The 16,382-nt window shown below is 51.4% G+C and overlaps 1 protein-coding gene across 1 annotated transcript in view; it reads right to left on the reverse strand.

Moving 5' to 3' along the window:
• Positions 1 to 471: 471 nt before the first annotated feature.
• Positions 472 to 16,382, reverse strand: part of LOC106748384 — a 154,400-nt gene continuing 138,489 nt past the window's right edge. The window contains exons 4-5 of the mRNA XM_014626839.1: positions 713 to 809; positions 472 to 507 (exon numbers count right to left, since the gene is read on the reverse strand). Coding sequence (XP_014482325.1) covers positions 744 to 809 — 66 coding nt within the window. The 3' untranslated portion in view covers positions 472 to 507; positions 713 to 743. The remainder of the gene's footprint in view (positions 508 to 712; positions 810 to 16,382) is intronic.

Below are 16,382 nucleotides of genomic sequence, written 5' to 3' on the forward strand. Positions count from 1 at the left end.
TATAAGAGAAGTATCAAAATTTGGGATTTTGAAAAACGATCGTCCAATTATTTCAAGCAGTATATTTATTATGGACAGTATAAACACATGCAAGCAAAACTTAATATGAAAAAAATCTACAAGCTACATTGAGAGAAAAAAATAGTCAATCTCACGAAAATTATAGTTATTTTCAATTTCAACCATATATTTAGTTGTTCCAACAAAAAAGTAATAATAGCAATGTGCATATAAAGTGATTATCAATAACACTATAGTAGGGCTTACTGTACAAAAAAATGGTTTTCTTAAATAATCACTTTTTCTTAATCACTTTTTTATGCAATTATAGACACAAATTTGAAATACTTTTCTCTCGGTGTAGGTAAATCGCATTGACTTTATTGAAATTTCGTAAACACCCATTACCAACAAACCCACCACCTTTCATTTATCGCATAGTGATTAGTATTCCTGTTACTCACCGAAATACCGGGAACTTGGGGCCAGCCACGTTCCGCTACAGATCTGAGGCAAAAAATTTAATTTTGCCGATTAGATACAAGACGTCGAAAGCTCGATAAGAAAAATGCGCGTAGATACGAACATGTTAACTTTCTGCAACCGGTTGACTCAATGATTTTTCACTCAATGATTTTTATTTTAACAAACATGTTCCAATTTACGATCGCAAAGAGTTCGATGCGAGAGCACAGAATGTCAGTATATCTACCTTCGAGCCGACCCCGTTCAACCCGAACCGGCTACTCCGGTACAGCATTCGTGTTCACCGAAATTGCATCCATCGTGTGGCCACAACTCTGATAGATCTGAAACAAAAATATCCTGATTAGTTATATCGACAAATTTCACATAGACCTTGCAAGAATAAGGAGGTTTAAGACTGATACAAGTGCGAATAAAAAAAAAAAAAAACGGAAATCACGTGCGACATCTCCCTATCTGTTTACCAATACGTCAAACACTGTCATAACCCTTCAGCATTATTTCGTATGGATGCTATTAGTTCCGAAGCCACGTGACTTCCAGTCGGCAAGACACGCTTCAGAACACCATCAGATTAGTGATTTGTTAATTTAACACCTCATACTTATCCGCTTTATTATGTATTGTTATTTTACACATATTTTATACGCAATCCATTTGATATATTATTCTTGTCATTTTATAATAATCTCCCTTATTACATTCAAACCATGAGAAAATACATAATTCTCGCGATGACGGTCGCGCTCGCGGTAATAATAAGAGACAGTTTATTAACCAATTATGTCTCTTTCTTAGTAAAAGCAAGCTCTCGCTTTCTATCTCGACGATAACTCGAGTCAAATCGCCCCCGCCATGCCCCCGATTGAGTATCACGACATCGCGAACGATAGCTGTATGATGCGATTTCATGGCTCGGCGATATCCGGCGCGTCGTATGTGAAGCACTTAATGCAGAGTAGCGCCGCGGCTGATCCCGTCGGAGAGCGCGCACAGGCGCTCCTTTTAATGCTCGGCCAAGGGTCGAATTTATGTGCCGTCCCGTGCAGTTTAATTCGGATTAAACTTATACTGCAAGGAACGAATTAAAGGGATTTGCGATTGGACACGTTGTATATGGACGGTCGCCGTTCTGTCGGGGCAAATGTAGAGGCACGAAGGAGGAGGGAGAGAGGGAGAGAGATAGAGCGAGAGAAACGCGAGGGAAGAGAGAGAGAGAGAGAGAGAGAGGGCTTGGACTCTGGCTGCGCTCGACGTCGCACCAGTCAATTTGATTTATCGGCACGACGCCTCGCCTCGCTTCGTCTCGCCTCGCCCGCGCGTCGCGACGCCCTCCTCTCGCTCTATCTCACTCCCTCTCCCACCGTCTCTCACTCTCGTGGTCCTAGTCACACGGATACAAATATCCAGAGGGAAACGCACACCCGCGCTAAACCATCTGCCATTCGACGTTGTCTACCGACGCAGCCGGTTTATCTCCTACCGATGGCCAAGTTCGCTCTCGACTTCCGCGCGCATCCTCGTTGGATTGATTCTCGACGATTGATATCGCGCGTCGATCTTATCGGCAAGAATGGTGGGTCGCGCCCGATTTAATACGCAACGCATCGCGCCCGGAAGTTTCGTCTGTTTTCCGCGCGAATGACGAGATCGAGCCCGTCGAGAAGGTGGGATGACGAGAGAGACCTTCGAGGTCTCGCGAGACAACAAACCCTTGGCGCGACCGAAGCGCGCGCGACTCAGCTCGGTATTTTCGAATGCTCACTGCACGTACAGCGCGTCTCTCGGAGATGACCCAGAAGAACCATAGGGCGGTCGTCTCCCTCTCTCTCTTTCTCTCTCTCTCGCTCTCAGTTGAGCGCGGATGAGCCGGATTAGCCTCTTACCCTGCGCTCGTGGATGCCTATAACTGCTGATGAATACGGATTAAGGGAGCACTAGCTGGGCACAAAGTGCGAAGCTGGTCTCGCACGACCGGAGGAACCCGATGATTTGCTGTGCTGAGAGACGAAGAGAGAGAGAGAGAGAGAGAGAAAGGGAGAAACTATCCATCCGTCTCGCGCGATGCGAATCAACACGCTAATCCCTTTTGCAGGACCAAACACTCCTTACTTCGAGATTAACTTTGCTCGAACGGATTGTTCCGCGCAGTCGGTTCTTAGGTTAAGACTACTGATGTATCTAAATATTAAAGGAGATCTCCGATAGAAAAATCCCTTTGCAAAAATCGCCCGGCAGAGTTAAACGACAAAGCTAGGTGGAAGATAGAACGGGATTCCTCTTTTCCGATCGAGGCGTCAAACCGCCGCCGGGAAACCGCCCGTGGCGAGCAGTTTTATTTAACGTCGGGTTACTAATTATTTATACAGATAATCCCGTGTATATCCGCAAGTAATATGATTTAAGAGACAAAATGGAGTCAGCGGGTGGATTAACACTTTTCGCCGACGTGTCAGTGAAACAGTCAGCGCAAATGTCACCGGTATACCCGAGACACACATCTTCCTTCCGAATAGACAAATTTCAACGATCAAGGAGCTAAGTGGGGAATTCAGGGCAATCGGGCCAGATATCGGGGAACGGATAACCGTCGATGGATCGACGGTATCGAAGTTGACGGAATCTTGTTTCGCCGAAGAAATTCTTTCTAGGTCGCTGAAAGATGGCGACGGCCCTTAGTCTCACCCTCTCGCCCCTCGGTCGAAACCCGCAACGTAATCGGCGAGGGTCGCCGTCGAAGAGAGGAGTGAAGCTTACGGAGGTGGCTTCGTGCAGCATCCGGTAGCACGTAACTCCTCTGGACCAGTCTGAAGGAGCCCCTACGCGCGCGATCCGAGAGTCATGCTCTCCCCCTTGCCTCCCCCCAGCCCCGTACGCCGCTTCCTTCGAGCTGCTACTACTCTCCGCCCGTCCGCCTCTTCTCCGGGCCCTTACCGTCGTCGTAGGGACGAAATGAAACCCTCAATATCGGTGATTGCTGCCGCAAGACGCTTCTCCTCGCCCTCGCCGAGGCTCTCTCGCGCGCGCGCGCCTCGGTAGCGGAAAAAGGAGCGCGATCCGTCCTACTCCCCGGCTGAACTCCTCGTTTCTCCGCGGCCACCTCCGTCTTCCTTACGCGAGGGGGATGTTGACTCGCTGCTCGGCTCCAACTTTTATGGAGATGCATCCTCTAATATATCCGGGCTCCGCTTGCTCGCGCTTGTGTTTGACGAGCGTACTTCGTGAAGTATATTATCCGTCCCTTCCCATCCCTCCCCCGATTTCCTTTCCCTTTCTCCTCGTCCTCTCGCCACTCGCCTTTTACTTCTTCGACCGTATCCTCCACTTGCACTCCCCCGCCCACCCTTATCGATACCTCGCGCGACTCCACCTCTGACGCGTCTCGCTTGAGAATCATTCGAATACGATTTTCGATCGTGCGGATACGACTGCGTCGGGAAGGTCAGATTACAATCCTGAAGGGAGGACGAAGGAGAAGACAGAGAGAAAGAGAGAGAGGAAAGAGCTGCTAGCTAAAATCGAGCGGAGAAGAAATCTTTACAGCGGCGCGATTTGTAAACCGATGGATTAATACGCGAAAATTGACGAGAACGCGCGAGAAGCGGATTAACGCATATCGTCGTGTCGGGATCGCGCGTATAATTATCTCCGAGGTGGGTTTCGCTCCGATCCGGGGAACATCGCGACAAATACAACTACAAATTCAACGACGATGCGCAGCTCTCGCGAACGCGTTACGAGGCACGCCAAGTGCATATCGATATGAAGAGCGCGAGAGAATCTAGCGATTCCATTTGACGTAAGCCACGGAAAGCTGAAGGCATTTCTCGCAGATATCCGAGCGGCGTAAGATATCAGCTCTCTCTCTCTCTCTCTTTTTTTTTCATAGGGGATTTAGTAAGTGCGGAGGCTCCCGTTGCTCCTTTTCTATTGCTCGGAGAACGATGTCGGCACGAGCGAGAGTTCGCGCGAGCTCTAGTTTCCATAGTAACACGCACTGGTGCCTTGCGACCTGTGAATTTTTATAAGATAATCGCGAGCGTAGAAGCGCGCGACCGTAGACTCACTCACTCACTCACTCTCTCTCTCTATCTCTCTCTTTCTCTCACGCGCGCCACCACGACGCGTCTCTCCCTCGCCGCTTTGCAGCGCGTGAAAACCGGGAGATAATCTTCTGCTTTTTTTGTCGGACCCTCCCCGCTCCGATATGGCAACTTTCTAGTTTCCGCCCTTAGGCAGTTGCGCGCGGCTGCGAGGTGAGGTGAGGAATAGGGCGGTTGCGGCGTAGCGCGGGTGGACGATTCGTCGTCCACCTCCCCATTTTATCGGTATAAATAGCCTTAATTAGCGGACATTCATCGGTTACAGTTAATGGATCGTCAAGCTGCTTTAACCGCGGAGCTGTAGCGAACGGCCTTAAATCGAGTATTCGTCCATCGCGGAGCGATACACGCGGCTATCACCGTGGCTTTTTCTCACGGGAAGCGCACAGATGCGAGTTCGGAGCTTCTTCGCGCTCGGAGACCGCGAGTCGAGTTAACGAGACGAGGTGATTTTGCGGAAAGCTGAATCGTTCCTCCGGCGTCCAAGAGGGAACCGCGCGCTCCCGAAAGGGTTAACGATCAAACGTCGAATATCGCGAAGGTGGACGCGAAAGAGCCATGACTTCAGTTGGGAGCCGGCGGAGTCGTCGCGACTCACGGCAAGAGGATTTATGCAGCCTCGGGAGGACCAAGTCGGCCGTCGCTGGCGCCAGCGGCGGGCGGCCGGCCGCTGCTCGTCCGAACACGCGGATGCCGCAATAACTCGCATTGTGTACGCGAGGGCACCGCGTAGGAATCTAACCCGGCGGGTCCGCGGGTCAAATAAGGAGGAGACAACGAATACCGCGGGAGACACACACGATACTCTGGTCGGACAGAGAGAGAGAGAGAGAGAAGCGGAACATTATGCCAGGCTTGGTTTTCTGGAGGGCCGCCGGCTTCTCTCGCGTCGTGTAATCGAACCGCCGTGCGTCTTGTGCCCTTTTCACTCTCTCTCTCTCTCTCTCTCTCTCTCACGATTCATCCTGCTTCTACTTTCCACTGCAATCAGCAGAAACGCAGCGAAGATCTATGACGGTCAGAAGCGGACAAGTCACGACGTTATTAAATTAATTCGCACTTTGAGTGTTAAAGAACGAGATAAGTGATACGTCACATTTCCCATGAAATGGATTCGAGGGCCGCGTGTCTATAATTCGACAAAGTAAAAAATATGTTGTACTTGTGCTAAAGTCGATCCCTGTTAAAATTTTTGTGTTAAATTCTTCGCATACCCGTTAATTTAATATATTATGTTTGTTGTACCAATATTTTATGTTGAGTCGATATTCAACACGTGTAAGTGTTAATATAACACATTTTATACTTCACTGTCGATTAACGTGTGGTGGATATTAATTTTGTGTTAATTTTTGAGATAATATTTATATTACTTTTCGACATATTCACCTTGCGTTAAATTAACCAGAAAATAATGAAAAATAAATAAACCAAAATCTGCGCAGAGAAACGTTCGGGACGTGTAAAGTGTATTAAATTTAGCACAATATTTTTTACCGTGGACGAAACGGTGGGTAATCTAGATTTCAGTCTCGTACACAAAAGGAATCCCGACTCTTGAAGACAGATATCGCGCGAAAAGAATCCGTCGGTGGCTCCTAATCGCGTCAGGGCGTGCCAAATCCCTCTCGTTCGCAAACTCGACCGAACCGGTGAGATCGGCGGAGGACACCTGCGTGAAACGATATCGCATCCGGGCGTAGTCACCGCGTAGCGGCGTACATCCGTGAACGGAGGAACATCGCTCTGTACGACGATCTAATTCAGTCAGCAACGGTCTGCCATTTTGCCGGGCGCGCAGAGCGGCAAGCGCTGGAGTAACGCTTTATTGTCCGTCCAACGAAAAAGGATTTATCCGTCCGGCATCTCATCCTCTCTCGTCCCCCTTCGCCCCGTTCTTGCCTTCTACACTCTCACGAATTTTCTTCCCCCCCCCCCTTTCTCTTTCTCTCTCCCGCTCTCCTTCTCTCGTTCTCCGCGAAAGGCGCTGCTGCTGCTGCTGCATAATGTAACAACGGTTCTTCGCCCGGGCTAAACGTCAAAGCCAGTGTGTTTCGCAAAGATTTAGGGAGGATGGGGTTTCTCAGCTTATGAGTTATGAGCCCGACACATCCCGCCACCACCGACCTCGCTCGTCTTACACTCGTTCCACCCCCTCGCGCAGTCCGCCCCTCCCCTCCTCCATCTCTCTTTCTTTCTCTCTCACGCTCGCGGCTTTTGATCCACCGTGATACGGGACTCATTGTGTCGCTGGTTGCCTCCTTGGTCGACGTCGGGCCGAACAACGAACCGAACAACCGCAACAATGTGGAACCACGCGGTCGCGACGTTCTCCCGCTCGTTCTACGAGTTCTTATTGGCACACATCGGCCCTCCCGTTCCGCTTCAGAATCATTCTCGCGGCAAGATCGCTGCGGTTGATGAAGAGGCACAGCAGTGAGCGGCGGGCCGGCAGGGATGCGGGAGCGGGGATTTCTCCCATTGTGCGCCGATAATTCCAGTTACACGCGATACCCCGGAGGAGGACTGCCGGATGAAATCCTAGAGGAGCCCCCCCTCCGTCGGAGGAGAGAAAGAGAGAGGGAGAGAGAGCCTCCATTCTCCAGCGCTCGCGAGCCTTGGGGTGGTCCTCGATCCGCGCGAGAAAAGGCGCAGCACGGTAGCCGCGTTGGTTCCTCAACTAAGCCCTAAGGACGTCTTATCTGACGCGTCATCTGCCTACCGTCTTGACTCTATCTCTCTCGCATACAAAATCAAACGTTGACTAAAGAGCGGGTGAGGAGCGAACGGCTCGCGCGCCTTCCTAATATCGACTCGCGAGATATTCGTCAGATACGCGGCGAGTGAATGGAGGGATCTTGCTTTACGAATTTCACTCGACTCGCGCCCTTTTATCTCCTTCTCTCCTCGTTCTCTCTTCTCCTCTCTCGCTCCCCCTCCAGGCTCAAGTTCGCCTTGGATTTTTACGAAACGAGATCAATCCCGAGCCCGTCCGATTGATATCGGACTCTCCGGCGACGCGAGGTAATTGTCGGCAATGACGAGCGACCGCGGCGTAAATTCCCGGCGACGCGACGCCGCCATAAATCCGTAGCGGCGTTTAAGGCGCGGCCGACGGTCGGTGCGCACAACGGCGCAGCCTTGAAGTTGTTATCCGGTTGCTCGGAAGTCCAGAAGGTCTGATCTTGATTTAGATTTCACCGGTAATCTGCCCTTCCCGGCGCGTTAGTCTCCCAGCGGATATCTAGGAATATACATGTTTCCTCGGGGTTATGCGCCGGGAGTTCACACCGTTCCCCATTGGCTGCGCGCATCCTCCGGTAGCCTCTCGCAACTTACTATTCCACATAATACGCGCTCATATCTCAGGATTATAAGCCAACCTGAGAGACAGGGACCCTGGGAGAGGGCAAACACGCGGGACAGAGAGAAACGGCGAAAGAGAGATGGAGAGAAGGGTCGAAAAGGAGTGGATAACGCGCGCGCACGCGGAGGAAAAAGAGGATACACACCCTACATCTGGAGAAGACTGGACCGTTTCAGCGTGACTCGAGCGGAGTCGAGAAAGGGCGAGCATGACGTGGCGTTACTTTACAAGATTCGTGCATGACAAGTGCCGGGCGACGATACGCTTTAAATCCGACAACACGCGGCGCGACGAGTGACGTGACAAGTTGAAGCGGGTCTCGAGTCTCGATACGTCGCGCGATCGTGTCTAATATAGCACGAAGAATTCTCTCTTTCTCTCTTTCTCTTTCAGCGTCGACCGATATCGTTCCACCGATACCGCGCGCGCACGTTCATCGATCCTGCCGATATTATCTGCTGAAGTTCGATACCGCTGTCCGTCCTGCCGCAAGCCTCGGTCGCGAATACATTCGCGAGCGAAACGTTTCACATGTAAATGACGAGGCCGACGGAGAGGAATTCGCTCTGTTCCAATAATGTCGCAAATTAATATTGAGATTAACCCCGTCGAAGACGGCGAATTAATCAGGCAAAGGGTCGGCGATGTACGGCGCGAGTACACAGTGTGGACACAACGTCGAAAGACACAATTTCGGGTTAGAAACACGTACCGCTGGGGAAACTCGTGCTGTTTGTCCACTTCGTTCGGTCGTCGTGATCCACGCACACACAATCAGGAAATTACTACTCGAAGTGTATGCCGGCCGGCGCGACGAAGGTACCCCGGCAACACAGCTCGGCGAGTTTAATTAACTTCGGACGGCTGTTTTCTGTCAATATTTTCGCTGGCTGCCGAGCAGCAAGCGCTCCCTTATCGCCGTAACGAACACGCGATTTGCGGTATGGTTCAACGATCGCGTCTAATATCTCTTATAAAAATCAGACGCCTCCTCGGAGAAAAATAATCTTTGATACTATTTTTCAAGAAACACATTTTTCAAGAGAGAAAGGGAGGAAAGGTGGGGAGAGCGTCGAAGTTCGCATATTAAATCGCTAAAACGGAAGGCGAAATAATTCGCAGATCCAATAGTTTATATGAATAGTATGACGAATGGCGGCTCGGTTAGAATTCTATTTTCCACGGCCGCGGTTCGATTATAGCCGACACGAGCCGCAGCAAGTCCGGTGCAAAACTACCAAGGCATAATCGGGAGCGAAGTGCAGCGACGCGACGGCATAAAATGAAAATTCCTCGCGTACCGATATTCTACACGTGTGTTGCGGAGGTGGTTCGTATCATCAAAAAAAAATATATATATATATGTGTGTGTATACGTAGCAGCCGGCAACGGTGGCAGCAAGACCCCTATTATCTCCTATCGTACACGTGTGTATGGACGACGGCTACAAAGGTGGCCTACGTGCCCCGACGTGTTTCGTCCCCGAAACCGTATCGTGGTAAATACACATTGTGAAACACGCGTCACTTTGAATAATAAATCAATTTCGAGGGACAAAGACGCGGTCCATGATTATGTATGGACATCGCCGGTAGTACGGAGCTAGGCGAGAGAGTAGTCCATATAACCAGGGCTGTTGGGGTATAAGGTCTTTGATGTATTGAGTTGGCCCGTGTCGATTTGGTAAGTACCACTCCACTCCACGAACGGTCACCCTCAACCCCCAAAACTTCCATTCGAAGGGCAAACAGTCAAACCTCCCCTCCCCTGCCTCCTCGCTCCTCCTCCACCCTACGACCTCCTTGCCGCACCCTGTGTAGTCTCTACGTGTATCCTAGGCCGCGAAACTAGTTTCGTATCAACTGCCTTCGTAGTTAGTAGGTTCCTTAACTCTCTCGCTCGCTCGCTACCCGAAACCCGACCCTACCGATGTGTTCTTGTACCCGTAAGTACCCGGGAGAACGTAATAAGCTCACCGGGCGTCGAAAGTCGCGTCCCCCCAAAGATGACGAGCCGCTTATTTTACTCGCGAACTCCGATCAATTCCGCGCGTTTTCGTAGAACGCGAGACAGACTCGCGGAAAATCTCTCATTATTTTCGCACCGGCCGAGAGAGAAAGAGTACACAAACACTCGACCCGATCGTTCGCGAACGCCCACGGCGTAGTGTTTTTGAAAAACTCGCGCGCGGAGAGAGTCGGTTTGGAACTTTTTATATCCGTGAAAGACGTCCCGATACGATGGAAACGGGCACCAACATCGACGCGCGTCTCTTAATACACGCGGAACGGAACGGCTTACTTGGCTCGCTCGCTCGCTAACACACGGTGCGCGCTGCTCTCTCCCTCCCGTGGAAACCGGCGATTTGCATTTAGAAATAATTTCTACGAGCGAGGCGGCGTCCTCCCAGGCAGAGGAGAGAAATAAAATGAAAATGTAACGAACAAGCGAGCTGTACCAAACGGGGAAGTTACAATCACCGGGCGCTTTTGCGTGATAGCATGCACGAGAGAGAGACGACGAGATTGATATTGGTTCCTGAGCGAATCGAGGAAAACGGTATGGGCTTCGAGGGCGGTTCGCTGATATTGGGCATTCAATCCTAGGCAACCCCGATTCTCTCACGCGCCCCTAACAACGCATTAACATGCATGAGCCCTGCGTGATTGTTTTACCCTAACCCACCACCGCCGCCGCCACCACCACCATCGGCGGCCTCCCCCCCCCCCCCCCCNTCCTTCCCCGCTCTGCCACCCTTTAGCCTCAAATCTGAGTAGGCAACGGATCTCTCTGCCTATCGCTGTCGAAAACTCGGAAGCTCGCGGTGCGTGAAGCCCAATGCAAATTTAATGTTGAATATCAATGCGCGCCCGCCGCGTACTCTCGTCGGCGAGAGGCATAAAACACGGAAGCGGCGGCGCGTTATAATTACGGAGGATTTCTCGCGCGCAGCTGTGGGCGATCGGAATTGCGATTTACACCGCGATTCCCATCGCGGGATTGTTGTCGGGAGATTCACGTTTGGTGTGTCTATCTTTTGCTTGGATCGGAGGAGCGAGGGATACATAAGTCTTCGTTTTCGTGGTTACACTCGCGGAGGGCAATTTAACCTTCGATCGATTAGTTTTATTTGGTATTGGTGCGCTTCTCCCCGCTTCTCTCCGCCGCGTACGCGGCGAACGGCGACAATATCATCGCTGTAAAATTATGGCCGCCATCGTCTCACGCGGGATACGGTGTATAGGTGCCATTTTACCTCGTTCGCGAAGATCGAACCCCCTCGTTTTCGTTTTATAGGCGGTTCTCCACCTGCGAGCCTATGAATACTAAGCAGTTTATAAAAATGTTGATTTAGCGTCTTTGCCAACGTACACACCCTCTCTGTCATCGCTTTCCTCTGCGCGTTTTCGCGCCGTCGTCGTCGCTGTCTCGCGCGAGCCGCACGATAACGGGGGAGGAGGTTGAAAATATTATTTCATCTGCCATCGAAAAACCCCCCTCCGAGGAACGTGCGAACAAACGAAGAGAAGAAGGAAATGTCCGCGTTCTCGGTCGCGTTTTCGATGCATCTAATCGACGTTAATTGACACGACCGCGTCGGCGAGTGTTCTCGCGAGTAAACCGTAGAAAAACGAGGTATCGCGGATCGGAAGTTACAATGACGTTTCGCGTTTCCCCGCGGTTTTCGTACAATGAAATCAGATAAGACGCCATGTTGGAGCACTTTCGTGTCATCCCGGTCGGCCAATCGGCAGCCAGGCGGGAAGCCCCTTTCGCGCCGCTTAAAAGGGGGGAATGAGTTTTAAACTCGCCCAGGCTGATCTGCTGTAATTAGCGTCGGTGATCACTGGTGCGGCTAACCCGTTCGTAAGGATGCCCCTCAAATCAGAAACAAAGGCGAGTTCCGCTCCGTCCTTCTCCGGTCTCTCTTCTCCTCCTCCTCCTCTTCCTCCTCTCTCTCTTTCGCTCGCCTTCTTCGCCCGCGTCGCCCTAACGAAGGCCTTCTTCGGCCGATTATAGGCCGGCGAATCGATACCCCGCAGGATTTAATCTCTTTAATCGGTAATTATCCCCACCCGGTTGGATTTGTTCGCTCGTAGCGGGAACCGGAGGGACATAAAATTGGGTTATAGCTGGCCGAATGAAACTCCAGCCGGCGATACCTGTTCGGAGAGATCAACTCCGATTAAAAACACAGGACGAACAAGCTCTCGGACAACGGTACTCGGGCACACGGGACCGGTCCGTTGTCGGCGGACTGTTCGCTGAGAACTTTGTAATTGCGTGTATCCGTGAGGTTTCGTGACTTTATGAAATGACGAACGGCGATGCGACGCGAGAGCGTTCTCCTCTCGTTCAGCCGGAATAAACGACGACGACTTCCCGCGCGGATCTCGGTACACACATGCATCTTTTCACCGGAAAAAAAAAAAAAAAACCGGCCACCACCTCGTACACCACTTTCGACGTGCGCTTTCGACACCGCGAACTCCATTCGAACTCGGGATCCCGCGTGAAATCGCAGCCGTGAAATCAGGCTTAAGCTGATATACGAGTGGAAATGCGTGCGACGACGCGCCCCGATTTGTCGGGGTACAATGCCGCAGCAGCCAGTTCCCGCGTACGCGTATCCCGGCCGACTCTTTTCCGACCGCGCGCCCGGTTCGTAACGCATCTCATGCCATTGTGCCGGTTGGTGTATTGACGCGCACAAGTCACGGCTAACCCGATATAGACGAATCTGCCACGCTAGTTCAGCCGAGATCGCTCCCGATTCCCTCCCTTCCTCCCTCCCGCCCTCGATCCCTAACTCCGCTTCTCTCTCTCTCTCTCTCTCGAGAAGCAAGAGGGCGTCGGGACATAGAAATCAGTAGGATATCACGGGATACAGATGTTCTACAAAACAGCCGAGCTACGTCGGGCTCATAATAGCCGACACCGGGTATATACGAGGACGCTAAGTAGCAATCCCGCAGGATTCACAGCACAATGGCGGACCCTCCGTATATATTTTGACTTTTTGACAGATGGCTGCTTCCACCGCGTAGGAACAATCCTCCGGCTTTTCGTTCCACGCGACGCGCACGTCGCATGTCGCGGCGAATCGAGAAAGAGAGAGACAGAGAGGGAGCACGTGCGTCGCGAGAGCGAGCGCATTTGGCCCCGCTGCAGCAGGTAAAAAGAGCGCGGTCGACAGGAACGCATGCGTTTTGTTTATAACGAGTAAATCGCAGAGTGAAAAGTCGTTGGGGACGGTGGTTGCAGTAAAGAGAACGCTGACGTATGGTACGTTTTCAAGTGAACTTAGAATTTTCGGGGTAAAATAGGTGTGATGCGCGCGCTTTCTTCGCAAAAGATCAGCAGGGGTTTGGCTCGATGATCGTTTGGTCGTTTTACCTGATCCGTGACTGCTACCTACATAGAAAAACACGAGTGACGGTGAAAAACGAATCAGCCGCTTTCCAAATCGCGCGAGCAAGCAGAGGAGAGGAGCAGGTAAAAGCGAGGTTCTCAGCACGAAGCGTGTCCGCCGCGTTTGCGGCCGAGTCATTGCTTACAGCTACAACAGATATGTGTCCCGATCAGTGTCGCGTTGCAGCGGGAAGAAATAATTGCCCGTAAAAGCCACGTTTCCCCAGCAACCTCGTGACGACGCTGAATGCAACGTGACAGCGGGGGACGATCTGTTGTGATCGTTACCACAATGAGGCCTTTTGTTGGTGAACAGGACACGGCGTAAACGTTTCCGAGCGGGAGGTCAGAAGCATGATGACTCCTTCTGCCGCGATTCTCCCATGAGAAGTGAGGGAGCAAGTCAGTGCCGCGTGTATGCATGCGTATGTGTGTGAATTATGTGTAAGGAGAAATTGAATCCCCCTCTCTTTGTTGACACCTCGACGAGGCGGAAAAGCATCGGGATATTTTTTCGCGGAGCAACGTTTCCAACAACGTTCTCTCCACGCCTGGGAGTTGCAGTCGCTCGCGCGAAAACGTTGTCTTCATCTCGAGATCGAGATAACCCGCCCGATAAGAATGATCTCGATCGCGCGCTTATACCCGAGAGAGATATCCGCGATGTTAAAATTCCTCCCTTTGTTCCTTTTACACTGTAGGTACGGTAAGTCAATCTTCGTACGAAATTCACGTTCCAACCGTCCCGGCTTTTACCACGGTGGCGGGGTTCGCGAAATGCTAAAAGCTTCTCCCTCCACCCACGGAGAATGACCGTTTCGGTCCGCTTCCTCTATTGGATCCCGCTCGCGGTTCTGCAAGGTGTTCTCGGTGTAATTCGGCCCGTGTCGTTCTCGTAAAGTTAAATTGTTTCCGCGACCGTTCCGCCGGAAATGGCCCACTATCGTTACTACGACGATCAAAGATCGCCGTATAACCCCGTCTACGTCTAGATCTAATGCAAACCGTATTTTTCACTTCTTACAACCTGCGCCGTAAATTCCGATCCATTCCGCGCTCGCGCTACTTTTATCATTCCTAAGGAAATATATCGCCTTTTATTGTCAATTAATTCACCGCCGATTCGCCGATTGCCTCGTCAATTATAGCAATTATCGTCGCTCTCGCACCCCCCCCCCTCTCTCTCTCTCTTTCCCTCTAACGCACACAATCCCGCGCACTTAACGAAGTTTATACTTCCAGAAGACGAGTCGTCTCACGACGCGATAGCGATTCACCGGGCGAGCTCGAGACCGACCGTGGAACCTGACCACCCTGAGCGTCATGATTTATGGGAGCCCGTCGTAATAGCGCGCGATTCAGCGCTCGCAGAAAATATTTGTGTCGGAGTCTCCGATTGTGCGCGCCCGGAGATCTGGCCAAACATTTTCATTTGTGGATGAAAAGAAGAAAAAACCGAGGAGGAGGAGAAGGACGACGGACGAAGTGGCACCGCGGCAAGGGGAAGAGAGAGAGAAAGAGAAGGGACGCTATGGGGGTACACATAATAATGGATCCGACGACTGAGAAAAGTGAAACGTCACGTCGTGAACTGCACGAAAGACGGCCGTACGTACATATTTACGGACACACGTGTATGTGCGCGCGCGCGCATATGTACGTACACGCACGTACACAGGCGGGAGGGAGAGAGAGCGTGGAGGACCACCTGCTCTCGTGACGTCTTATTTCGTTCCGCAACGAGCGGCCCATGGCGATTACCGTTTAACGATTACAAGCGTGTCGGGATGCCTGTAACGCCTTCATTCATTACCACCTACCGCTCCTCCAACAGACTACGCGTAGCGCGTCGCGCAATTAATTAATCTTACGTTCCTCGGTCGAGTGTTAACGAGACTCTAGCCACGGGCGGTCAATCGCGACGGAGGAGGATACTTTTTACGCGAGCCGCCTCGAGATCTTTCCTCTAACCGGATTCATCGAGACCGGAGATCATCTTCTCTCTCTGTCTTTGAACGAGTATAGAATATTTTAACGCGATTAAAATACGAGTTATTGCTGAGTGACTATTCCCTCAAAAATCAATCGCCGGTGACCGATCGTGCGAGGTCAATTAGGTAATTAACGCGGACTCGGTGTCGACGGATGTCTTCAATAAATTTGTGCGATGCGGATCCCGGGATATTTTCTTTTTCTTCGCTAATGGTCGCGCGTCGGAAGGAATTACCGCGGTTAAACTCGCGCGAGAGGATCCGGAAATTCTGTCGTATGCCATCGCCATTCTAAGAAACGTCTCCATTCATCGACGTGGGATGAGTTCCAGGGGTAGTGGCGCGGTGTGGGTGGCATTTTCTCACTGTGAATATTTCCCTGCCCCGGTCGTTGGAACTCGGCCGACCTTGTGAATAGATCTCCCCCTCTCTCTCTCTCTCTCTCTCTCCCGCTTTCTTTCCTTCTCTCGCTATTCCTCCTGCCTCCCTCCTCCGTTCTCCTCAAATCGCATTTATTCGCGAGTTACGAGCGGTCCTCTTGTGCTCATTCCGCTTTAGTATACCTTTATGGTGGCTCCATAGAGATGTCAATCAATCGGCGCTGCCTTCTTTTCAGAATAATTCTAAAGTCCGTCTCCTCGTCAGTGGATTCAACCTCAACAACCTTTCTTATCCTCGTCAACTCGTACGACCTGCGATTTCTCTCCTTCTCTCTTCTTCCCCCACACGCATACCACACATGTATGCATACATACAGACGCACATATGCACGCACGGATTCGCTCGCGTCCCCCGCCGCCCTCGGAATCCGCAACTCGGAAAATGGAAACATCCGCATCTGCATGGACGTGACGAAGAGAGGAGCCGTGAATCAGTCCTGCCGGCAAATCGCACATCTGCGAGATCCGCTCGCGATGCTGCCAAGAATAACGGCTACCGTGCGTGTCCGGCCGGCGTGATTTCATCGCCGGGAGATATTCTGGCGGGATACTCGATCGCGCCGCGAGAGGTAAACTTTTACC

This window comes from Dinoponera quadriceps, unplaced genomic scaffold, assembly GCF_001313825.1.
Source record: "Dinoponera quadriceps isolate SergipeBrazil2010 unplaced genomic scaffold, ASM131382v1 scaffold2183, whole genome shotgun sequence".
Taxonomy (NCBI): Eukaryota; Metazoa; Arthropoda; class Insecta; order Hymenoptera; family Formicidae; genus Dinoponera; species Dinoponera quadriceps.